Source organism: Nipponia nippon, unplaced genomic scaffold (genome assembly GCF_047370975.1).
Source record: "Nipponia nippon isolate SJK-2023a ecotype South Korea unplaced genomic scaffold, ASM4737097v1 scaffold_4, whole genome shotgun sequence".
Classification (NCBI taxonomy): Eukaryota; Metazoa; Chordata; class Aves; order Pelecaniformes; family Threskiornithidae; genus Nipponia; species Nipponia nippon.
In genome coordinates, this window is record NW_028262358.1 from 102088043 (window position 1) to 102115626 (window position 27584).

Here is a 27584-nt window from a genome sequence, read left to right on the forward strand (position 1 = left end):
ACCACATTTCTGTGACTATACACGTGCTTCCAGTTTGTCCAGTTTGCTTCCCATGCAGCACATTTTTGTGTGCAGGCACTTCAAATGGGCTTCTAGTCATGTTGCTTTCTCAGAGGGAGGGAGAGAAACATTCATTGCCCTGTCCTACATGTTCTTCCCTGAGTCTATTCTCCCACTTACCTGTAGGTTTTGGCCTGCATCCCTGACAAACTTAGTTCAGAGCTCTCCTCACTAGGTCAGCAAACCTGTTGTCCTGTTCAGCCAGGCAGATCCCATGTCTCCCCCACTGCCCTCATTCCTTGAAGAGGATCCTGTGGTCAAAGAAGTCAAAGCTCTGTTGCCCAGCACCAGCTGCTTAGCCAAGTGTTGTTCTTCAGGAATCTGGTGCTCCTGCCTGAGCTTTTCCCCTTGCATTAAGGAGAACCCCTCTGGTCTTCTGTGCTTTTCACCCTAATCCCAAGCCCTGTGGACACCCTTTATTGCTCAGATTCTCCTTTGGTGGTATTATTGGTACCTATGTGGATGAGGCACAAAGGTGGTTGTTGCCTTCTGTAATAATTTGTAAAAGTTTCTTGTGACTGAAGAGTCTTATAATGTAATTTCTCACAGCAAAGAAATATTTTATAAATTTCTCTGCTCCAAAACAAATACAAGACTTAATAATCAAAAACCAACAGAGATTTGGGTCATGTCTGTTGTTTGCATTTTATTTCTATCAGTACACAATGAAGATTTCTTTTACTAGTGCTTCAAAAACAGGAAGAAAACAAAAATTTTCTAATCTTTCAGTTGTCTGATCTTAGATGGCTTTTCATCCTTCCAGTAAGAGGTGGTAAACAAGTTTCAGAAAAATATATATGTCATAAATTCATGGTGTCATCAGTGTCTACTAAATATTTGTTCCATTTCTGCAGATACTGTCCCTTTTGGCAGTGTTTGCTAACAGGAGTGAATTTTTTTTCATCATTTGTAACTCTGTGAATTTAACCTATTAATAAAAACTGAAGCGGGGTCCTAAACCCTGTGTAAAACTTACACGAAATCCAAAGAATTCCATTTACCTTCTGTCAAGAAATGAGAACCATAACAGAAAAGTTATTTAACAGTTAATGATTTATGTGAGCTGAGCCATTGCCTCAGTGGATTTTTAGAGTCCATGTGGAATGTGGATTTGATGAGGCATTTTAGACATTCCTTATTTTATTTCATTTTATCAGTCTGGAACATAGGCCATGAGGTAGCCCTTTCCATTCACTATGTCTTCAAGCAAGAAATGCTCCCCTATTGTTTCTCTAAGAACCTTGGTCTTTTCCATGAAAGCACCTTTTGTTACAGTTCTGTTTCCAGATGGTATTCTTCTTTCTTGTCATCATAAACTAATTTCATGGCATCCATGGAAGATAATATAGCGGAGTTAAATAAAGCTACATGGTTTATATGCTAAAAAATCATCATAACCTTGTTCTCCATGGTGTGTTTCCCTAGCTTTGCTGATGCTGGCAAATTACTGTTTTCTGCAGTTTTGTTGCTTAATATTTTCAGAAGCATTAAGAAGCTGGTGTCCAGTAATTTATATGTTGTCTAACTGTACAAATGCTGTTTCTGCTAGAAAAATTCCTAGTAAATTACTAACCCTCCAGGAAGATGTAGACAGCATTGACTCTTGTATCTGCTGTTTTGTTTCTCCGGCTGCTACTTAGTTTCAGAGGTTCTGTCTTTAAAGTATAGCCATGCAGAGAGTGGTGGAGCTGAACTGTACTGCAGATTCATTGATGGCTTAGAATGAACTATGAACAGAAATCAAAAGTGCAGTCAATGGCATTTTTAGAAAGTTTAGATAATTTGACTGTCAAGACATTTGCTTTATCTTTTTTTTTTTTTCTGTTTGCTTTCAATAAACTATGACTTTTTGGTGTGTAAAAATATGGCAACTTCCAAACAGAAAAAGATAGAAAACAGTCCCTCAAAATAGAAAACAGCTCCCAAAAGAAATTCAAAGGCAAGTTCTGAAAAGTTGAGGTAATTATTAAAACTTAGTCCTGTTTTTCCATATGGTAAGTAGGAGCAGCCATGAACTTTTCTGCTATTAGAAGCTAATCAAGAAGTTTACCATGAGTTTCTGCAAAAAAATTTATAAGTGGCTTACAGAAATTGACAGGGAGAATCAATGGCCCGGTTAAATTCTGTTCTTCTGGGTTTTGTCCCGAGAATTAAAAAGGTCTGTGTTGTCTCAGTCTTGGTTACCATAATAGCCATAATGTCACCCAAAACATTTGCCTTCTTTTCTTGAGGTTGAAATACTGTGCAGTACAACTCTGAAACGTTTTGAAAGTTAATTTCATTCTCTGCAGTAACTCCACTAATAGCTGATTTATGATATGTGACTACTTCTAAATGAACTTTGTATAATTAGGTTCTCAATTCTCAGTAATTTTGAGAATCCCTAGTTGATTATAGTTGCATGAGTCTAGATTTTTATGAAGCTAACATTAGGAATACAAATTGGATTAGTGATATTATGATGGTAAGCATTTTCTCGCAATAAAAATAGCTGTGAGGGGAAGAACATGTAATATGTTATTAAAAAGACACCCAATTATTGGAGGGAAAATAAAGAATAAATAAAGAAGACAAACCAGTAAAAAAGATCATATGTCAGAAAGGTCCAAAAGGATCAAGTAATAATTAATAATTATTAATGTAAATAATTAATTAATTTCCAGATTTAGGAAATATTATTGGAGAAATACTTTGGTGAAGAATATATAATCAAGAAGGTATTCTTAGAATAGATAAAGGGAGAAAGGAAGAAGAGTTTATGATTCACTGTAGAGTAAGATAAATTGAATACAGAGATTCAGAGATGATATTTTTAAAACATCTAGCAAAGAGAAATTGACATTCTTGGTGTTATCCATACTTTCTGAAGTAGCAAGTAATTCTCTGATGTAATTTCTTCTCAGCCTCTGAGGTTCAGACAAATATGATTTTGTAAGTTTAAGGAGGAGAAAAAGATGTCCTGATCCCATCATTTATCCATGTTTATTAAAAAAAAAAAGAAAAAATAAAGGGAATGAAAAAGAAAATTTCCCAACAATTCTGATTATTGATGTTGCATTACATGATAAAGTGAGAATACTTTCCCAAATCTAATTTTTAGAGTGACATGGCAGATTCCTGCCTGAACAATTTTGTTCACTTTCAGAATAATCTGAATTGGTGCAGTGTTACATTGAGATGAAATTTGAACAAAACTCATTGTGACTGGTCAAATAAGAAGTCAGAGAAGTGTTTCAGGAAAAGCAGATAGGATATGCTGTATAATTTTTTGCAGAGTAGTGTAGGACTGACTACATCACACCCAATGGAGATATGGACAAAGCTACAAGTATTCTTTCTTATATATGTGTGTGTGTATGTGTGTATAAGTGTGTATATATATATTTACACATACATATATTTATGTTTATATATTCTTGTTCTAACATTTGTACCAGTAGGTATGGAGGGACCCGATAAAAAAAATGAAAAGATGCCAGGTCAAAGCTGGATCTGTGCAATAAGGTTCCTGGAAGACAGGAACAAAAAGTAAAAAATTAGATGAACAGTACAGTGAAAACATAGTGAAGGTACCCAGGATGATATAGTAAAGTCAAAGAATGAAAAAGAAGACTTCAGTTTGACCGTTCAGAACATGAGCAAAGTTAACATCAGAGGAAGATATAACGATTTACTAAAAATGAAAAAAATACCTCGGGGCAGTCGTAAGAAGATGAAGGATTTCATAACTGCACGTAGACTTCTGGGAATAACTGGATTAACTTTCCTAATTATTAAAAAAATTATATGAAATCTGCAACAGTCATTAATTTGCCTGTAAAGAATTCAGCCTTTTCTCTTTTTGCTTCAAAATTAGGGTTTTACTATTAATTTGTTGTAGACTGTTATTTTAAGGGATCATTATCAGCGTTAAAAATAAAAATATATTCTCAAGAGAAGGATTATCATATCACCGGAAAACAGCTTAGGATGCTTAATTGAAAAAGAAGATAGTCTTTACAAGATATCCAGAAGACTGATCTTTTATTTCTGTGGGAGAAGATTACAGACTGTTGATTAATTTTTGAACTTCTTAATCTAGCTATCCTCTCTTAAGACCAAGTTTTTGCATGAAAAAGGTGGCAGAGTTGGGGTTTTGATTTTATGTTTGCTCAAGCACGTACTATCAGTTAATAACTTTTCTGTCAGGTTAGCAAATTATTTTGTCCATCACTATTTCTGTATTATTTGAAATTTATAACTTTGTTGACTAATAGATTAGATTTCCTCTCCAGAGTGGATGGAGGGAGGGATAGGTCTTTGTAATATAACAAACTGATACGATAGAATAAATAAGAATTGTAAAAGGCTACTAAATTAAGCACAATGTTTACAAAGAAAAAACAGACCAATCTCAATCCCCAGGAAGTACAAGACTACCCCACTGAGTCCAGTGTTGTCAGGGCCAATAACTGCAGAACAACCCCACTAGACACTGGGGTCAGCTTAGATCGAGCTCACTGAAACATCAAAGCTGAAATGTTCAAAGCAGTGCTACAGCTGCAATGGGTGCCCACAGGTGCCTAAACAAATTGCAACAATTTCTACGTTTCTATTTTGTACATACTATTAACTTGAAGTGAGAAATCTGACTTTTTAATATATGTAAAATAGACACTATTTTCCTAAATGACAATAATTTCTGAAATTTTAACAAAATAAATCCCATTCTACTTAGAGAGCAATCCAAATTATTTTGAAGTGTCCTTTGGAAACCCTGGAGAGAGAAAGAAAATTCATCTTAGATGCATGGTGTAATGAGTATTTAATTTATGTGAAGTTGATCAACAGCAAGAGAAGAAACTGAGAAAGGGAGGCAAACTGATTAGAGCACTTATCTGGGATGCAGTACATCTGGATTCAAGTGATGACAGAAAAAAAGCAAACCACCTTCTGACAAGTTTCTGTTTTTTAAAACACAGAAAAGAAGCACAGGTGTTGGCTTTTACCTATTCAAAATAAAGTCTGTAAAAACCCTAAAATATCAAAGAAGATTAGCAAGTAGAGGTGAATATTTTGATGGTTAAAGAGCTGGCTGCCAGTTGGAACTAGATTAGATCAATGAGTTGTCTGATCAATGTGCGATCCTACACCATTGTAACACTTAGTGATGTTTCTGGTCTTTATGAATTTGACGGTTTAGCAGCTTGACAGTTGGCATTGACATACTAAAATTTATTTTTACACTTGGCATTGATATACTATGGCTTGTTTTTAGGTTTTTGTCAGTAAGACATTTTAAAATGGTAGTTGTAAAGTCTTATTTCAAAAAGACATTTAACTAATTCCTCAGATTAACCATTTCCAAAATGTCCATACATCTGTGAAAGCAGTCATTCATGATTATTTCACAGATGTGTTTCTGTACTGAAGAATTTTATTAAATGAGGTACAATCATCTACTTTTTCACAAATGAGCTACAGAAAAATGCCATTTAATAAAGAATTGAATAAATCATAGAATCATAGAATATCTCAAGGTGGAAGGGACCCATAAGGATCATCGAGTCCAACTCCCTGCTTCTCACAGGACTACCTAAAACTAAACCATATGACTAAGAGCATCCTCCAGACGCTCCTTGAACTCTGACAGGCTTGGTGCCATGACCATTTCCCTGGGGAACCTGTTCCAGTGACGAACCACCCTCTCAGTGAAGAACCTTTTCCTAATGTCCAATGTGAACTCCTCCTGACACAGCTTCATTCCATTTCCACGTGTCCTATTGCTAGGCACCAGAGAGAGGAGATCAACACCTCCTCCTCCACTGTCCCCCTTGAGAAAGTTGTAGGCTGCGATGAGGTCACCCCTCAGCCTTCTCTTCTCCAAGCTGAACAAACCAAGTGACCTCAGGCACTCCTCTTGCTCTCAAGACCTTTCACCATCCTCATCACCCTCCTCTGGACAGACTCTAATAGTCTGATGTCCTTCTTATACTGAGGTGCCCAAAACTGCACACAGTACTCGAGGTGGGACCACACCAGTGCAGCACCAAGTGGGACAACCACCTCCCTCGACCAGCTAACTATGCTGTGCTTGATGCACCCCAGGACACGGTTGGCATTTTTGGCTACCAGCGCACACTCTTGGCTCATTTTCAACTTGCCATCAACCCAAACCCCCAGATCTCTTTCCACAGGGCTGCTCTCCAACCTCAATAAATAAAGAACTGTTTCAGTGATATTTTTAATGAGGCATGCTAAATAATGTATGCCCATGGTTCATTTAGAACCCTCTAAACCTGCAGTTTTCTTTAATTGATAAGGCTTACAAAATGTGACTTGAAATGACAATATGTCATTTGATGATGATTTATAAAATCTCACTCAAGTTTTTAATTGCGTCTATTCTGTTGCTAGTGTAAGGAAATGACTACGAATGACATAACAAGAAAAAACTTTTCTTTATTACTATAAGTTTTGTACTTTAAGTCACAGCTATGTTTTTACCAGTTATGTTACCATAGTAATGTAGTAAAATGATCTTTCAAATTAAGTCCTTTCAGTATAAACTAAAGTTGAATAGCCAATTCTGATCATTTAAATTTGGATTCTAAATTAATTTTGAAAGGTTAAATGGGTTTTAAATGTTGGGGTTTTTTTGTTTGGTTTTTTTTTTTGTTATTATGCAATACACATTTTTCACTTGGATGAACTTTTTATTAGTTTTTGTATAAAAAAGGCATGTAGAATACAAAACATTGCACTCTTGAAGGCATTTGTGTGGGAACGAGAGGAAAGTCCAGTAAAAACGATTGAATGTTCAAAAGATATCTAAACCAATTTAAATAAGGAAGTTTTCTACAATACTCCTTCTGTTCTTACCCCATCCCTAGATATCTGCTTAGCAGGGCTTGCATTTCACTTGTAGCAAGATCTAGTTTATGCAAAATGCAGATTACCAAAATTGTCAGATTGTTATTTTTGGTGAAATGACTCTTTCTAGTCTGAAGAAAAATGTAAGATTTTTCATTGACTGCCATGGTTCCTCACTGATTCTTTTGATTTTTACATCTATTAACTTGATGGATATGTTTATCTGTTTTATTTAAGCGACACATCTATATAGTATGTATGGTTTTTGTCAAGTGGTGCCAGCCATATGTGGTTGCATGTGTACTTTATATAAGATGCATATTCTCTGAATTCAGAGCACTTAATTCCTGACTACTGAGAGATCCAATGTTTGTAGCTTTATACTTCAAGTAGTCATTTATGCTGATACAAACAGCACTTTGTGCAGTTGCTTACAACTTGAAAATAACCATGAGTGTTTGGAATTAATTACTTGCACATTTTAAAATGCAATTTGTTAATCACTTAGAGTTTGAATTCATGAAGCCTGAGGCACTATCTGCTATCAAATTACTCCAAGCACAGTGATGCATTAAGATTCCTGAGAACTCTCTCAAAACCATAACATAGAGAAGGCCATGGCCAATAAGGACGATCAGTCTAAGGAGGCCAACTAGGTCTAGGGCCAGCTGGTGAAACTCAGCATGTGTCCGGGCAGTTTGTACCTCCTACCTTCTGAGTGGTGTGGCCACGTCCTGCCTGCCTGTGCTCACTCTTAGGCAATTTATTACATTTTAGCATTCGACAGTCTAGTTGCCTTAGCCTCGGTGCCACCTATGATGAAGGAAGTCCCCAAACCACAGGTTCCTGGAACATGGGTAATAACGTCAGAGGAAAGATCATTCTGTGCAGCTGCTTTTGCCGCGGTCTTTCCCTAACACATCCACATCTGTCAGAGAGAAAATACTGACTCTCTGGTCCGAATTAGTTTCTGTGGTCTTACCTAACTAATGTTCCCTTTCCTTTTCTGAGCTAACTTGGTTTCTTGCAAACCTCTTAGAAATGGTGTTATGAATAGACTAAAAAGCTATACATTCCTCTGGGCAGATACGCGTAGTAGCCTGAGTTCCTTTGGCTTTCATTGGTAATGCACAGCAAATAAATTTAGATTTTACCAGAAATAATCACCTACACAAGCCTTCTTTGTCAGCTGTAAAATTCAGAGCTTTAGAGCTCAAAGCTTATTCAAGGGCTCTGCAGCAGAAACAGTGAGTAGCATTGTAATTACCACTAGCATGTTACTTAATGTCGGTATAAACACAGTGGGAGATGGTGTCATTGAGAATGTTGTCATAACGAAATTTAACAGCAAATGGCTAGTACCAAAGAGTTATGGCTGACTGAGGATTTTGTACATCTTGCTGGTTCTGGATGGGAAAAGCCCAGGGCTTGCTGGCTTTCAAGAATACAGGTAGAACCTGTATGCATTATTAACTGGAACACATACCCTTACATTTTGATTCTTCAAGAAAAAAAAATCCCACAGTGTTAGGACAAAATATGAACAAGTAGAAAGCCTGAAAAACAGAGAGGGTGGAAATCATCAGGTTTTGGTTTTTGATGGTTCATTCAAACTCTGATACTGATGATGACCGCAGTGGAAATCAATAACTCACTGTTAGTTTCTGTACTGAAGTATTGGCACAGGATGTATCAAGTTAATTTGTTTTTCTTTGATGGGTTAGATGATGATCTGAAGTGAAGTACTAGAAAGCTATACAGTTTTTTAAAAAAAAAGGAAAAAAGGGTAATTCTAGATTCTATTGGATAACAAACCCTGATTCTCCTTTCTGATTTATTATAGATTTACAATAGTTTTTAAATCATTGTAATCTTTGCATGTATTATGCACTGGGAATTTTGACTCTGATCCTCAGTTTTATCCATGAGTTCTTTAATTTTCATTTCTTTTCCCCTTCCATCCCTCAGAGGCACAATGGCCCTTTCAACATGCACTGTATAAAAAGCCAGGAACGGAGGGAGGAACCACAGAAATGACCTGATTTCACCAACAAAAAGAAATCTTTTAGGAGTGTTGATCTATTCTACCCCTAAATCTCCTTCATTTAAAAAAGAACACATAAATATCAGGATCCAGAAAGGAAGATACAAAATTTATCAAAAAGATCTGCCCTCGTCTGAGAAATTTGTATGCCAAAAAATCATGAAATTCAATAATGCTTTGGTAGCCAAGGTTATGTTACATTTCTTTATGTCAAAATTTATTTTACATATAGAAGAGTAAAGATAACTACCTGTTCGAATCTCTTCAGCAGCTTTCTCTTCTCTTTTTAGTCAGATTAATGGTCCACACGATACTTAAATGTTAAATAAATGATTCTGTTTCTGCCTTTCTCCCAATTTTTCCTTTTATTTCAGTCCCTTATTAGCTATTTATCCTCTTTTAATAGTCTCCTTTTTTTAATGTCCAGCCACAATCTTCCTTTGATTCAAATGAATCCTTTTTCCTTCAAATCTTCCTTTAAAACTCACTTTCACTGACAGGCTTTAAACTGTGATTGAGAAGAGCAGCTCTACTCCTACCCTTCTCTGTTGTCTTAATTAGCTATTCAGTTATTATCCTAATTAGACTGTAAGTTCGTTGTGTCATGCACCTTGCCAAGCTATTTGTTTTTAAATCTCCACATGCACTTACAGTATGCGAATAATACCTAATGCTAATAGCAGTAAGTAAAGATGATAAAACAGATAAAAATGAAATGCTTCTCTTAGGATCATTCACCTACGCAGAGATATTTTTAATTACTATTGCTGTACCTTTTATAGTCACATTATAACACACCAAAAGCCATTTGATGAATTTTTAATTTTTTATGCCAATGAATTTTATGGATGACATGTTTCGTTGGTTTTTTTTAATTACGTATTTTAATACCCAATACTAATAACAATCAGCATATCTTTAAAGCTTTCAGTGAAATGTTATGGGGCAAGGAAGAGTACAAGAAGTCTGCTAAATCCTTTAGCAACATATTAAACAACTTCCAGTCTTAGCAGGAAATTCCTATGCTCTGTATTTTTTGAAATTTAGCTAATAACCATTAAAAAATATACATTATTAACGGATGATGTGTGAACTTTGGAAGGTCCATCTGGCAACAAAACCTTCTGAATTTATTTGCCATCTGTAAACATCCTGATTCAGAAGAAAAAACTTGAGAATGGCTAGTATGATTTTATTAATGCTTCCTAGTTTAGGACAGAATTTAAATCTGTAAGAATATTTTTTCTGCAGTTTTTCATAGATATAAGAAATGAGAGAGATCTTTAGAAAATAAATGTTCAATATTTTTAAATTTATATCACAGAGAGACTAACTGTATTTCTGTGATTCTTTGCCCAGTTCTTTCTTAGGCTTTTTTTATTTTCACAGAGCCAAAGTACAGGTTTTCCAAATCAGCTTGTACTAGGTGTCTCTGCTAACCTTATCCTTGTTTGGCCTGGTGCTAAAGTGTCACCAACAAGGAAAAAAAGTCAAAAAACCCAAACCAAAAATCTCTGCAGCTTAAAGGCCAGAAAACGTTCTATTTCGTTCACCTGGATAGTATTTTGTTTCTTTGTGTGCATATATTTGTGGGTACTCTATGCGCAGAAGGGAAGAGCTGGGTTTGCTATGGCAGAAACAAGGATGATGCTTCACTTGTTTAAAGTGCAGCTCCACTAGTAATTGATATTCTGTTCATCAGCTGAAGGAGCTTGTGGAGGGACACTACGTGGGACAAGTGGAACTATTTCAAGTCCTCACTTCCCTTCCGAGTATGAAAATAATGCTGATTGCACCTGGACCATATTGGCTGAACCAGGAGATACCATTGCTTTGGTCTTTACTGACTTCCAGTTAGAGGAAGGATATGACTTCTTAGAGATCAGTGGAACAGAAGCACCATCAATATGGTAAGTCAGAGATCTTGTAAAGATCTCAGTTTCTGTTTTTCTTTTTTGGTGAGTGTTTTGAAAAGATATTAAAGGATATTTAAGATATTTTCTACCTGTTAGTAATGACCATTTTGTTATGCATTTTCCTTTGGTCCCTTTTCACCCTCCAGATCTGTAAAAAAATGTATTAGTTTGTTTCTGCTTCTTTCCAAATCTTGATCCTTCCTCTTATTTTACTCCATCTTTGAGAGTTACATTTGTAAGGTATCTTAGCAGTGAGCATTTATTGATGTAAAATATTTGAACGTGGTATGAGAACATTTTCTGACATTGTGTCTTGAATGGCTTATGATATTCTACTACAATAATGAAAGTAGTGAGCAAAATTCAGCCTCACAATAAAACAGGAATAACAGGAATAAAACAGAGCAAATAGATGCCATCTTATTCTAAACAGGCTATAATTCAGTCTTATTACATGTATTCATGTATGCGAGTATTATTATCTTATGTTGGCTGATGTTAAAACCGTTCGCTTAGCAATATTAGGGCTTAGTAATTATAATACTGAATCTACATTCTCTGTACTAAGTAAAAGATGATAGTTCTGTCTATGGGAATGGATTAAATTGCAGAATGGTTTGTATTATGCTTTCTCTGCATGCTACATATGCAGATTTTTCATTTTTTCCTTCTCTGAGAACGTCTTGTGCTTGACATATGCGCCATTGCTATAAAATGTAGCCTAGAAAAAAATACAGATCTGCTGCTCACAGATGACTGATGGTTATTATCTTCAGAATGTCTTTCTGGAGATCTGAAGCAATCTCACTATTATTTTAATGTCATGACAGGCTAGGCAGTGCAATATATTAGTAATTGTGAAGTTCTAGGTAGCATCTCATCTGTTGAAAAACTCTATCAAATAAAAATGTGTGGCAACCATGCTTCGCAAACATATAAAAACTTTGTTTTGAAGATACTTCTGGACCTATATCACAAGATTACACTCTTAACTTTTCCATGTGACCAAAAGTTGTGTAACGGCAGCCAGTGAAGCAGTTTTGTATCAAATTAAGCGCTAATGTCTGACTGTCAGTATAATATGTGAGTACCCCATTTGCCTCTCTCTCATGCACAGACATGCACAACAATCATCAATGCCAATGTTTTCTTATTAGTGGTTCTAAGGACCAGAAGCTGAAATCTTGAAAGGGAAGAGCAAATGGAGTCTTGCTGCAGAACATAAAAATCTGTCCATTTAATTTTGTGTACGAGGCTCTAGTAGACACCTAACAAGATATTTGCAACTCTGTTGCAAGAAATTAATCTGCTACTGAACTTGAACATACAAATATAGGAATAGCTTTACATTTACAGACAGTCATGTATACATATGTGTTCCCCCGAAGATTTCTGATAATAGATGATGTAGAAAAATATGAGCAGAAAGCAATGGAAATATATTCTGCATTGATCTCCTATGGTATTGATCGGCGTTATGTTGAAATCAGAGATATCATAAGAATCTTGTCTCTCTTAGAATTCAATCTAAACATTTTTCTCGTTTTCCCTGATATTTGTGTTCTGGATTGGAGATTATTTTTTTTAGTAATGCTAAACTCTAACCACTAGAAGCTAAGGATTTATTATAAGTTCCTAGGATCATAGAATCACAGAATCATAGAATAGTTTGTGTTGGAAGGGACTTTTAAAGGTCATCTAGTCCAGCCACCCTGCAATGAGCAGGGACATCTTCAACTAGATCAGGTTGCTCAGAGCCCTGTCCAGCCTGGCCTTGAAGGTTTCTAGGGATGGGGCATCTACCACCTCTCTGGGCAACCCGTTCCAGTGTTTCACCACCCTCATAGTAAAAAAAATTCTTCCTTATATCTAGTCTAAATCTGCCCTTCTTTAGTTTAAAACCATTACCCCTTGTCCTGTCGCAGCAGGCCCTGCTGAAACATTTATCGCCATCTTTCTTATAAGCCCCCTTTAAGTACTAAAAGGCTGCAATAGGGTCTCCCCAGAGCCTTCTCTTCTCCGGGCTGAACAACCCCAGCTCTTTCAGCCTTTCCTCATAGGAGACGTGTTCCATCCCTCTGATCATTTTTGTGGTCGTCCTCTGGACCCGCTCCAACAGGTCCATGTCCTTCCTGTGCTGGGGGCTCCAGAGCTGGACGCAGTACTGCAGGTGGGGTCTCACCAGAGCGGAGTAGAGGGGCAGAATCACCTCCTTTGACCTGCTGGCCACGCTTCTTTTGATGCAGCCCAGGATACGGTTAGCTTTCTGGGCTGTGAGCGCACATTGCCGGCTCATGTCCAGCTTTTCGTCCCCCAGTACCCCCAAGTCCTTCTCGGCAGGGCTGCTCTCAATCCCTTCATCCCCCTGTATTGCCTGTAGTGATACTGGGCATTGCCCCGACCCATGTGCAGGACCTTGGACTTGGCCTTGTTGAACCTCATGAGGTTCACATGGGCCCACTTCTCAAGCTTGTCCAGGTCCCTTTGGATGGCATCCCGTCCCTCAGGCTTGTCAACTGCAAACTTTCCGAGGGTGCACTCAATCCCATGGTCTATGTCATTGATGAAGATGTTAAACAGTAATGGTATCATCACTGATACCAGTTCAGGATCAGTAGAGAATCACTGATAAAAGTTTGGAGAAGGTATGGGAAGTTTTATAAGAAGTATTTAAAGGATTATTCAGTAATTTGGAATGAAGCTACACATTCAGCTATATTTAAGCCAGAACAGTTACCATAGCAACATTAGAGCCATGCTAAATGTAGTGCATGCTGTAATCTGCTAAAATCTACTGTGTGTTTAAATGTGAAATTGTTCCATACTTAAAACTAATGGTCTAGAGGTGTATCATCTTAAAATGTGAATTTTTTTTTTTTAATTGCTCCCTTTTATTGTATCTGGCATCATGTCAACAGCTTTATACAGTAATTCTGTGTTAGAAGACACATATTCATTAGCACGGTCTGGTAATTATGATTGTTTTTTCACTTAAAGGAATATTTGCTGTAAAATAAGCCAAATATTATCCCAGTGAAGAGCATAGAAAGACAGATATATGAGCACTGCAAAAGCTAGAAGGAGAGTGAGAATAAAGAAAATAATTTCAGACTGATGATTCTTTAGTGATTTTTGTGTATGGTGCTATAGGTCTGGATTACCCTCTCCAGATATATCAACAAGGTAGAAGCAGTTCCAGCATGATTACAGTAAAAATTGGATGGACTTTTTTTTTAAGTAAAGCAATGGAGATGCTAGAACAAGGAGAATCTAAATGCTGAGGAAAAAAATCTGTTATATAGAATCGTAGAATGGTTTGGGCTGGAAGGAACCTTTAAAGGTCGTCTAGTCCAACCCCTCTGCAATGGGCAGGGACATCTTCAACTAGATCAGGTTGCTCAGAGCCCCATCCAGCCTGGCCTTGAATGTTTTCAAGGATGGGGCATCTACCACCTCTCTGGGCAACCTGTTCCAGTTTTTTACCACCCTCATTGGGAAAATTTTTTCCTTGTGTTTGGCCTAAATCTACCCTCCTTTAGTTTAAAACCATTACCCTTTGTCCTATCTATAAAATATGTATATAAAACATATTATATCATAGTAATTATATTGATTATATTACATGCCTTATATTTATTATATAATAATAATAATATTAATTATATTTATTACTTATATGTCTCACATGTTTCTAAAGTTTCTTTAAGATGTTCAGTTAATTTCCATGTTAAGTAGCTGATTGTTGGTTTGTTTTCCAATGCATTGAAAAGGAAGAAGAGACTCATTTACCTTTTCTTACTCTTAAAAGATTATTTGAAACTCATTAATACAGTCCATCCTAATGGAATTAATTTATAAAAGATACAAGTGACATTACACTATTTATTTTATGTCTATGATACACTTAGAGTGTCCAAAGCTATTCAAGTTTGTGTTTTTTTTTTTTTTTTTATCCTAATTAAAGAGCAGTTAAATAGCTCTGGATCTTGAATGGATGTGCACATATAGATGACCACACTTTTAATCCTGCTTTGAATCAATATAAGTGTCAACAGGCTTAAAAAGATGAACATCAGTGTTTGCAAAATGAATGTGAAGCAGGTAGAACAAGCTTTTTAATCTGTGGAGGAAGTAAAAGTATTATTAGTTAGACTGTAGATGAAAGAAACCTTTTTGAATTTGAATCATTTGCTTAATTTGCTATTACATAAAGGAGTTTTAGATGTAAAACATATTTATCTTGAGTTGGTAAACTCTTGCTGGCAATGCTAAGGACAGTACTTCTGGGAGCATAACAGAAAGACTTCCTCTTTGCTATGTCTGGAGTCCATCTCCAAGTCCACCAAATGGCTGGATCTTTTTAGTTTGAAGGGCTCCTCTGTTGTTAATTATTAGAACTGAGAGGTTTTTTGCATAATTTCTGAACATTAAATATAACTTTTAAAATACTTCAAAACACATCCCTTTAGACTTCATCTTAAGTTATATGGTACTTAAAATTAAATCAAGGTTGGATCTAGAGATAGTGTTAAGAAGTATCTTAAAAGCCCAGGCTGAACGAACATGATTTTGAAGTAAAATCAGGAATATGTCACTTAGGGAAGGGATCCTTTTGAAAATTTCTTAATGAGTCCTTCCCAAAACTCCTTCTTGAGACTGAGGAAGGTTTTTTGTTTGTGGGGTTTTTTTTTGTTTGTTTGTTTTAATTTGAACTGGGTATTTTATTATTTGCAGGTTAGGTAAAGCTGGGCAATTCACATGAGCGTAGATAGGCCTGACTCAGGTTTTTTCATGTGAACATGGCTTTGCCATGATACTTACAAGATTAAAAACTTATTTGACAAAAAAATTGTCTTAGACTCTTACAGTATGCATGAAATGTGATTATGATGCTAAGAATAATTCTGCAATTACTTTTTAACTTGGAATCTTAATATTTAATATATTTTGTTCTAAAATTTATTTTTTTCCTCTTTTACCTTACAATACTAATGTTATCTGACTGTGCTTCAATTTAAACCTAAAATTATTATCCTTCAAATTTTTGTCAGTATTTGCCAATACAAGAGAATGAACTACACTTCATACTTTTTAGTCCAAGTTAATTTCCTAATACTATTTAAAAATACCTTTAAGGTTATTCTGACTTCCTTATAAATCACCTCAATATCCTAGTGAAAGGCCATAAAAATGTATGTAGATGTGAGAGTGATTTGGAAGCAGCAATAATGAATTACTATAATCTTGGCATACAATTTGACGTAAGTACCTGGAGTCATCTGAAACTCACTTCTTATTTCTGCGTTAATGAATAACTCTTACAACAGCTGGGTCATAATACTAGTTTGTGTTTCTTAGATAAATACACCAGTCCAAGTACTTAGATATAATTCAAAACAGTAGTATTTTGATCTGCATGTTTCCTGTCCTGTTTATAGAGATCTGTCTTAATCTTACCACCCTCATTGTCAGAGGTCTATAGCAAAGTAATGAATGAGATTATGGAGTGATCTGAATCACCTTTTTGTTAGACACCTATGGCAGTAGATCCATAGGTATGAGCTGAATATTTAGCTCAGAATTACATAATTATACAGCTAAAGAGCACCATCTATTGGTTTACTGTGAAAAGATGCATTGCTTGTGGATGCACCTTCAATAAAGTTGTTGTTATACACCAGAAAAGGGCTAGTGACATACCCTGGGCAATATAAAGTTCTATTTTCTTTTCTTTCTCTATCAGATGAGAAAGGATGTGCCATGGCCGTGCAACGAGAGGAAAGAAGTTAGGTTCCAGCTTTTTCATTTGAGAATACTGTTAGATTGTTATTAATTTATTTGCATTTGGTTACTTACTTTAGACTCTTCAGAGACCTTCTGACAGTCATCTGTTTTTTGTCACCAGTGAAACTCTGTGAAGCCATATGTTTGTATTGGAGATGCTGGTAAAGGGTTCTCTTGCTGTCTACTAGTTTTTAGAAGCTTTTACCTTTCTCTAGCTTTTAATTGGATTTCTCCTTGTATCTGTTTTGGTTATGAAACTGAGTCCAATAAGTATAAGCTTCTGTACTTGATAACCTGTCTGTCTGACCTGCCATGAACCCTATTTCATTTTTTTTCAGGAAAAGCAGTTTCATAGTTACCCTCAAATTCTTTCTATTGACTTTCATGTTGCAAAGTTTCCAGTTACTGTGTAAAAATCCCATAGTCTATCACATTTGAAAATCAGCATTAGTGCTGTTTAGCATTTGAACCCAATCTATCAAATATATGGAGCAACACAAAAACTTTTTAAATTGACTTACCAGGTAACATTATACGTTCCAAACCCCCAAGATACATCAGAAGGACAAAGATAATTTTAAGGTGAGCAAGAAAGGTAAAATGTGTGTCTGTATGAAGAGCTTTGTAAGACTGAAAAATACAGTGATCATGACAGAATATTAGATATTTTAATTAATAATATGTTTATTTACCTGATTAGAATTAAAGTTTTGTTCATGAAATATGTTTTTGCTAACTGATTTCTTCCATACTGCATTTGTTCAGACTCTTGCTACAGCACACATCATCAGTAGGCATTCACATATTGCAAACTGAAAAAATGATAGAAGAATCCCTAAAATAAGTAAAATGGCAAATGCCATGTCTCTTTAAAAGACTCAGTAGAATACATCTTTTCCCCAGCTCCTGAGTCCTGGCAGTTGCTGCCTTTGGTGCTGATGCTTGTTTCTCCCGGTTTCTCCTAGCTATTTTCTGTTGGCAACAGGTATGCTCCCGCTGCTCCCTTCCCTTTCCCTCCCACAGACATGTCCTGTTTCTGCATCCTCCCTCAGCATTTGCTGCATGTTCAATGGTTTAAGCTTAAAATCTGGTGAAAGTTATCCCAAACAAGCATTGACACATTGTAGTTGATCTTCTTGTCCTTTTTCCCTTGGTTTCTAGTAGATTAAGGGTTGAAAAACATACTCCCCCAACCTTTTAAAAAAAAAAAAACAGTCAGCCATGTAGTATAGTTACAGTCAAAATGGTGTATAAAAAGTTTGCAAACAACATGCTGAACTTCAGTGCCTGTGGAGTTCTGCAGTCTTGGAGTGAATCTTGGAGTGGTCTGAAAGTTGTTAAGGATAGTCTCAGAAAGGGTTATCCCACTCACAGATTAGAGAATTTAGAAAGAAAATAGGCACAGTGTTTTGCATAGGATGCCACCTATGTATACTAAACATGTCATACAGGCAACTGGTATACTCTAGTTCTTAAAGTATTGCTTTCCAGAGACTCGTAGAATTCCCTGAGTGGGAAATAGCATGTTTTAATTCAGTATCTATATCCAGCTCTTTAGCATAGCGGTTGCTATACCCAAACACATGCAGATAAACAGCTTCTTCACGCCTACAGTTTTCCCATAATAAGGATTAATAAGCTGATCTCATCAGTGATGTATCTTGTACTTTGCTATATTTATAAAAATCATCATGTTCCAAAATGGATTTTCTGCAGGCCTTCAAATGCCTGCTTGAAAAAATGAGTTATACACAATTGTAAGTAAATTGTTAGCAGACTTGGGAAAATACAATGAACACTGCTCAGTACCTTCAGAGTCCATAGAAAGAAAAAAACAACGTAGATGAGACAGGGAGTGAACAGTGCCCCCTCCCTACTCCCTAACATTTCTATAGGAGGAAAGATGAAACCTAACTACTAATGAGAAGAAAGGAAAGGTGCAAAGAAATTGTTATTTTAAGACAGGGTTTGTCTTTCTTTTCTTTTCAGCATCCTAAAGGCAATTTTTTTGTTAAATTGTTGCAATACAGAAGAACATGTGTGAATTTTTTTATTTGTTTTATTATTTAAGTGTATATTAAATAATATAATATATATTATATAAGGAGATGAGCTCTGCTAGTTGCAGTAAGGCACCTTCAGATTCTAATTGCTGAAATGACCATAATGAAGAAAAGGACAAAGAGTACAAGTAGCGGTTTAAAAAATAAACTGAAATGTAACATCTGAATTTGTATGTGATCTCTGAATTGCTGGCATTGCACTGGAAGAAAGGGGATAATAGAGGGAATAAGGGCTTGGAGCTGGGGAGTTGGGAAACGAATTAATCTAATGTGAAGAATTTTGTTTGGGTATGTTGGGGGATAGTATGACAGATTTTAAAGGTAAGGTTTTGGAAACAGCTTCAGGCTGGGTTGGAGGGGCTGGGAAATTTGAACTTCAGCGTAGCAATGGGGGAATTTGATGCTCTAGGTTAGAAAAGCCTTTGCAGAGTGATATCCCAAATGAGCCTGAGAAGTGGACTCAAGTCAGCCCTCCCACTGGCACAGAATGAACAAAAAGCCCACAGGAATACCACCATCACTAATGTTGTCGCTTTGATCCAGCAGGCATATTCCCTCTCCTTTCCTCTTCCCCCAAAACATGACTGTTTTGGTACACTGACCTTTGCTGTGTGGGACAGCAGTGAAGCCTGGCCTGTCCTCTTCTTTCCTGCTAAATACATGGTAGCTGTATCAGTATCCTGTGGTCTTTACTCAGATACTGGCCCATATAATGATGGCAAGTGCTGAAATATGTATGTAATTCTTCTGAGGGCTTCAGGTAGAAATGTACCAAAACACTTTCCCATTCTTTCTTTTGGACCACAGCTTTCCTTTGGAGTATATGTTAATCTTGTGTTCAGAGATGGAGGTGATGGAAATAACCTGATTAAAAAAAAAAATTAAAAAAATGTTGGTAAAGTCCTGATGCAAAGGAAAATCTATTTAAAGCTCAGTTAATAAATATGTTTAGTTTATGTTAATATCTCACATAGAAATCTTGCAAAACTTCTTAGGCTTGTATTTAAAGAAAGCATATCTGAAATGCATTACTTATCTTTTGTATTATCTTCATGCTAAATAATATATATCTATATTAGTAACCGTATGCATAAAAGTATGTGGAAGCTTTTGCAAGGATTTTGACCCTAAAATAAATAGGATGGTAAATGTACTTCATGCTAGTAGTAGTGACTAAACTAATATAATCTCTTGCCTGTGCTAGCTGTAAAGACACAGAGACCACTTAGCTGTTAACACCAGCATGTGAACGGTGTATGAAGTGAGAAGTACAGAAGCAGTAAACTGATGCTTAATTCACAGAACACTATTGCTTTCTTTGCACCTATTAATTTACAGCCTACTGCGCTGAAGAGGTATAAAGGCTTAATTCATACCACATCACAAACTGACAGGAACATAAGAGTGAGAGAACTCACTGAAGGAAGCACTGTGACCTACACTGTAATTTTCCACCACATTTAAAATAACATGAAAAGCACTAGATTTTTAAAATTAAGTATGTGAACAAGGTTTAAATACATTAACAGAGAGCTTGGATTGCTTAAAATACCACTAGCATTACTATCTTTCTAAACAGACTGTCTAAACCTGGGGATTCAATGTGCTCCTAAACTTTCCTTCTACTAGGTCTGTTGCATTGTTCTAAAATATCTATACCATTAGCCTAATTTTCTTGCAAAGTCTTTGATATTAGAATTAGGTAAATATATTCTAGTGATTAAATAGCTCATACCAGTGTATTCAGGTCATGTTAGAAGCTTTTCTTAGAGATATTTATGAATCACTATGTTTCTTGCTTTTACACAGTACCTCCATTGCAGTCAGCCTCAAGTGTAGCTTCCTAGTTAAGACAAAGCATACAGATATTTTGAATTTTGGAACTTTAGATTAAATTCTGCCCCTTCCACCCCCACCCCCCCCGCTTTTGCCGTATAGCCCTACCAGTGATTCTAGATTTGCATGCCATGATCACAGTGGTTCTGAAAAAAAATGCATCTACTCCCTGATTTTTCCACAAAAAAAAACCCCAAACAAACCTGGAATTCAAACTGGAGTTGACTAATGCGTATATCTGTGGAAGTCTGTGTTAGCGTGTGAGAAGGAAAAAGATTAATGAAGAAAATCTTGCTGAGAATATGTGTGTGCATATAAATATGAAAAGAAGTTACAAAATTGAAGAAGTAATATGATTCAGTTCATCTGGGCAATTCACAATTTACAGATATCAGTACTGGGAATATTAGATCAGTCTGGAAAACAGAAAGACAATTATTCCCTGGAGCTTAAGCCAAGTTCTAGTTTTGTGACTGGTACCTAGTTTAGGAGTAATATCAGAAAGAAAACCAATCATGGTGTATCAAAGCTACACTGGCCTGAGTAGTGGCCTCTTTTCCCATTAGGCTCAGTGAGGATGAAGGATGGAAATGTACCAAACTGGTCTTTTCTAATGTACTGTGGGTTTCTGTGTTAAATTTAAAATATATTGGAATTGTAATACTAGCTATTGCCATTTTCTTAAAGATATAGTAGGGGTTTTTTTAATACATCTTGATTTTTTTAAACATATGTTTTCAAATACTCAAGTATATGAAAAACTGTTTGGTAGGAATTAGCATAGTTGAATGCATTCTTACTTTCCAGCAAGTTAAACAGCAAATAAAATGATCTAAGCAATTAATCGTTATTTTATAAAAGAAGAATAGAATTTTAGGATGTAAGAGTCAAGTGTGAAATAAGTCTCTTGTGGTGTTTGGTTGTTTTTTTTTTTTTTTCCTGGATGTACCGAAAACTACTAAAACATGGCATGTAACAACTAAAACATTTGTTAGTAGGACTTTTTTTCTTCCAACAAGATGTACAGAAGTGGACACTATCCTCCAGAAGACTTCCTGAATCTCCACTGCAAACTTTTTTGGCCAACTACACATTAGTTTGTTGCATGGTTCTTCTCCTGAGACCAGTGCTGTAATCTACATTAGCTCAGAGTAAATCTGTCAATGAACTGTTCTTACGGTTAATAAATACCTTGGCCCCTGGTATCTCTGTTTAGTTAGCACACAGAATGCATCGATTATTTCTTTGACTCTAAAAGAATGTTAAATTGAATTTAAATAACATGTTTATTGATGGCTACTCTTTTTTTTAAATGTCTGCACGGTAGGCTAGCGATTGGATTTAATGGGTTTTCTGCAGAGGTCTGCACTTAGAAAATACTGTGCTGTTTTGTATCTCTGATGTTTAAAAACAATAGTTACAGCACAGAAAGTTTAGATATGATGTGTAGCTGTGACTGAGATACTGCTTCTGTTTTTCCCATCTCCCAAGTAGGCAAGGGAGAGGACAACCAGCAGGGAAGGCCATTTGCTGTGGATAAAAAGAAAACATAAGGATTTTGCTGGTTAGACAGTTTAGCCAAGCTTGCAGCAGCACCACAGTGAAGAGTATGAATTTCAAATGTAAGCCATCTAAAACAAAATTAAAAAAGGAAGTACTAACGATTCTTTTTATACATTGGATGCTTTGTAGTTGATGAGTATATTAACTGAAAAACTATTCAGTGTGCTAATAAGATTGGCAAATAATTGCATCCCACTGTTAGTGAAGCAGATAGAAGGGGCAGAAAAGAGATGCAAGTTTTCCAGGCCAGAAAACAAGAACTTACTTATATTAGGACAATTGTTATTTCTTTAGAATGATGTGACCCAAGTATTAAAATCTACTGATTAAAAACAATACAGTAAAATATGATGTGAAGATCTGACTAATACAACGGAATTCTGTGATTTTAAATTTGTACAAAATCCTATGTAGAGATATGTGATCACCTGCATTTGGAGGAGACCAAGCATAAGGTTTTATTTTGTATTCAAAGCTTTTGGAAATTATATATAAAGTATTGAAAGACAAGCTTAATTTCAGTATTATTCTATATCAAAACAAAATCCACACTTTTCTTAAAACATATTCATTTTTGCAGCCCTATTTTGAAATTAGAACAGCAAGACCAAATTCCCCAAAAATATATAGGAAGTAGCATGTAAATTAATTTAAGTAACTTCAAATGAGGTTTATATACTGTGTATTTAGTTACATTGTCACAATAATCTACAGTTGTCTTTTTTAGCTGACTGAAGTGAGGGCAATGTAGTTTACAATACACACTGAAACAGAAGTGGGATATATTCTAGCAGAGCATATATGCAGATTTACTGGAGTGTCATTTGTCATCTTTCTGTGTACATAAAAATATCATTAATATTACAAAGTTGAGCACTCAAGAATAAACAATGCCAGCTTTAGTTTGACCCACTTGTATGTGAAAGTTGGCATAGCTTTTTAATTATGCCATCAAATGCTCTTATTTCTCACTGCTCTGAGACTGAATTGCTGCTGTGCACTTAAAGAGAGTCTAGTCAGTAGGACTGCTGCTATGTATGTTGAAATGAGAAGTTGTGTGCGTTATCTGGGATACTAAAGGAAAAGAAAGGAACGTCTCATGATTAAAACAAATGGAGTACCAATTTAAAATCTGGGTCTTATATGTGCTTTAGTCATAGGGTTGCTATGTCACGGTAACAAGTATCTTCAGGCAAGACTTGTGCAAGTTCTTGCTAATATTGTGGTCTTCATTTCTAGAAAAAAGGTGAAAGCATTAAAAATCACCATTAGCGTTTTCTGTTTCTGAGGTTGAAACGGTAGTTTAACATTTATGTCCAGCCTACATATTAGAACTATTTAAAGGATGCTAAAATGTCCTTTTGATATTATCTACTCAAAGACGTCAGGACAAATGCTACCTACTACTGTGATGTCATTCCTAACATTCCTATTTATTACTCTTCTGTTCATCCATGATGGATACTTAAGGAAGGTCTTATAAAAATATACTGGAAAGAAAAAGGAAGGAAGAGTAACGAACTTCTGTAGATTACGTGCAGTCCGTATATGAAGTGGATAGAAGAGACTGACTTGCAAATAAGGGCTTTATGGATTTTAACATTCATATGCAGTGATTTTCATTTCAGTCCAATTATGTGTTTATATCATGAATTAGCTTAATGATAGACTGACAAATTGAAAACTGAGGCCGAGAATTCAACTGATATGAAAAATGCTTGACCTCATAACCTCAGAAGTGATAGCAGAGAAGGAGGATACTTGAGCTATTCATGTGAATCCCTATGACATGGTTCTCAGTACAGTATTGCAATGAACAGACCTGTGTTAAGCCTATTAAAGAGGTGTACATAAAACAGCATTAGACCAAAACCAGAACACTGGAGCCAGACTGTTCACAGGTTTAAAAGGATGTCTGAAAACTAGATAGGTAGTTAAAAAAGAATGAAAAGATGATTCAAAAACGGATGCTTGTCTCATCAGAAAGCAGTTTCAGAGGTAAAGGTTTAGAGCATATAAATACATCCACATGGAGAAAATACTGGATCATACTTAGCTAAACTAACAAAGGAAGGTATGATTAAGACAAGGAACCAGAATCTCTTACCACAGTTGAAAGAATGAGTGGCTTTATTAAGTGTTTTAGCAAATTTCATAGTTGACATTGAATTCTCCATCTCCTCATTTCTTCAAATTGGATGTCTGTCTTTGATTTGTGCTGTAATCAGGTGTAAATTATAATGTACAGCTCAGGGGTAACAACAGGATTTCAGGATTTCTAGTTCTAGGATATGGAACCTACATCTAAAGACTGACTATATGAGAAGACTTCATTCCACCAGTTCTTTTTCTATCTTCATTGTTGTGGAAAGAAACTTCAAATTAGCAAATCTCGTATTTAGCGCTGAAGGTGTGGGATTCCAGAGTTTGGCACTATTTACTAGGAGAGTTTCTAAAGCTGAGGGTTTCAACTCTTCTGCAGAGGACAACTATCAAGAGAAATCTTGGTTTCTTAGAAACTGATGTTCAGGTTTTCACAATAAATATATAGAATTAGCACACTGCCCCCCCGGGTAGCAATATGGTAATAGAAAACATCGGTAGTGTGTTTGCTTCAGCTGCTGTGTTTGAAAGCAATCCACTCAATCCCATTGGGCTAGATGAAGCTCTTAAAAATGTTAATTTTTCTGTGTACAGTAAGTAGCAGTAAAGCCCTTCAAATCTACATAGACTTGAGAGCTGAATTAATAAGTTTTATTTATATTTGGGATTTATCCACATTTGAAATGGTTCTATACTGGGAGAATCTCAAGTCATTGTCAAATTTTAGACACTAATGACTGGGTTTACAAGAAAAGAGAATCTATCCTTTCAAAATTTTAAGGATTTTAATATGTTTCTCAGAAGACTGAAAAGAAAGATTACTCGTTTGATATGAAAATGTTTTATAGAGTTTGCAGTTCCTGGTTTTCCAAATTTGGATATTATTTCAGAAGCTTTTACTTCTCAGGAATGTTAACAACAGCTTCCTGTTTGTTCAAAGTAAAGTATATAGAACAGGAGCATTTTTCCATTATTTAGAAGTCTTTATGCAGCTTACTTGCACTTTTTGTCTTAGGCTTTTCTTAGTAGGAACCTGGTATATGAAGCATAACATCCATTGATTCAAATATGGACAATTTTTTTCCTCTTATTCTAGAATTATGACTGATTTTATTAACAAACCAAACCACCTGTATTCTTTATGCATCTCTGATGCAGAAGTGATGTAAACTTTTGTTAAGATATCATGATCTGATAAATTCAGGTAACAGATAGGAAATTCATAATTAGAAACAAGACATTTCCATTCTAATAAACAACTGTGACCTGTGTAAACTAAACCATAAATTTCTCCATCTGAAAAAGAGCATATTTTTCAGAAAAAAGTTACATCTATCCCTGATATAGTGTTCTCCAGTCTTGCAGAGTCTTTTGTAATATGTTCCAATGGTTAATTATCCTTATTGTTAAAAACAAGCATCTTATTTCCAAGCTTGCGTATGGCTATCTTCAGGTACCAGCCATAATGTGCTGTTCTGTCTCTGTCTACAAGACTGAAAAGCTGTTATCAGACTCCAATTCCCAGTAAGTGCTTACAAAATGTTATCAAGTAATCCCACAACTTTCTCTTTGATAATATAAAGTGATCATTTTTTTTGAGTTTTTCACAAAATGATATCTGATTTTTTGATTATTCTTGATTTTTTTTCAAATCCTCTGCAAATTGCATTATCTTCTTGGTTGCAACCTAAAATCGTGAAATAGGAAAGCGCGTTACCGTAGCAGGCATTTGCTTGTTATTTCCCATAACACAAGCTCTTGTTAAGCAGGCTACCCATTAGTCCCCATGTCACTTGGTTCAGTGCTTGGTTTTGTTTGGTATTTTTGTGCTATAGACATGTCCTGGGGGATAGCTCAAAAAAAATTTTTTTTTATGGAAACCGATTGATGTAAAATAGAGAAGCATAAATATGATGTGAGTTTGTGTTTTCTATGAGTTTATCAAGTTACAACTGGCTAATCTTCCCTCCTGCCAACCCAGGGCACTGGATGCCACAACATTTCTCGTGGTCAGACTTCGTCAGGAATTCTAACAAATGCAGTAGAGGAGCTGTGCCCAATGAATTCTATGAAAACTTGTCCTCTTTGAGACAGGTAGCAGAGGCCTCCAGTCAATTGAAGCAAAGGAACCCTCTACCTTGGGATACACTTCTGCAGACCACCCTTTTTGAAATTCATGAGAATCAAGAACAAATGCCTCTTTCTCCCTTTCTGGGATGGATTTTTACATTTTTGTTTTGGGAGTCTTATTCCCTGCACCTTACCATTTACCAGTATAAAGGAAGTCCAGCTGTCTTTCAGGGTGCTTAAAGAGCCTGGGAGGACTAAGAAATGAAGGTAAATAGATCCATGCAGAATCCCCACAGAAAACTCAAGAACCTTTTCCAGAACATGAGTTTGTAGCAAATAGAGAGGTAGGAAAGTACACAGCAGCATGGAGTTTCCTGGCCTCAGTGTTGAACAAAGACAGTCTGTCCTCAATGAGCTTCCCTGAGATGTTAGAGATCTAGTGGGAATTTGTCTGATTTCGTGGCTGGGAGGCTCTCAGAGCGCAGTTTTTGGGAATGCGGCTGAAGAAAAGCACCATACCATACACACACATACATATACAGGTGAGTGGATAGTGATTACTGTTCTGTCACACGCACACAGAGGGCCCGCCCCCCCCACCAGCTGGTTGGCACATCAGGTCTGCTGAACCCAGGAGAACAGGACCCTCACACCAGCTGGTTGCCACGTCAGGTCTGCTGGTGGCTTGGCTTCTTTGTGTTCTACCTTGTGCTCGGTTTTCTACACCTTGTATTTAATGTCTGTGTATATTCCTCCTGAGGGTCTTTTGTTTTAACATTTTATAGCTTTCTACATTAAATCACTGGCATAAGCTGCCGATGGCCTCAGCCCCAGACCAGTCTCTGACCAACTAAAACTGACTGACCTTCTACATGTGACTTGAATATAGACAGCACCGTTAATTTCTGTCAACACTTGCTGGGTCCAAAGGAGCGTGTTTTGCTTTAGAAACACTCAGTTGTAGAAGTGCAGCAATAACATAGTGATTCCTTGCCTATAACAAGTGGTTGATGGCCTTGTGCATAGCAGGGAGTTCTTGCTTCACTAAGGTAACTTGCTGCACAGAGATAGTCATATTCAAAGCATTTAGGTTTCATGCTGACATCCAGATTGGTACAGATCGGTGTTCATCTGCAAAGAGCATGTGTGTTCCTTTACACTGAACATACCGAAAGGTGCCAGAAACTGTATTTGTGTTCATATGCAACTTAATTTAAGAATACTTAACCTGACAAAAACAGTCATGTAAAATGTACAGTACTGCATGTTGTGCATATAGCGGATTTTGTTACC

The 27584-nt window shown here is 36.1% G+C and overlaps 1 protein-coding gene across 2 annotated transcripts in view; it reads left to right on the top strand.

Annotated features, from left to right (window-relative positions):
* Window positions 1-27584, top strand: part of CSMD1 (CUB and Sushi multiple domains 1) — a 1270279-nt gene that overhangs the window by 597628 nt on the left and 645067 nt on the right. For both annotated transcript variants that reach the window (XM_087775441.1, XM_087775442.1), the window contains exon 5: window positions 10659-10866. In XM_087775441.1, the coding sequence (XP_087631567.1) occupies window positions 10659-10866 (208 nt within the window). The remainder of the gene's footprint in view (window positions 1-10658; window positions 10867-27584) is intronic.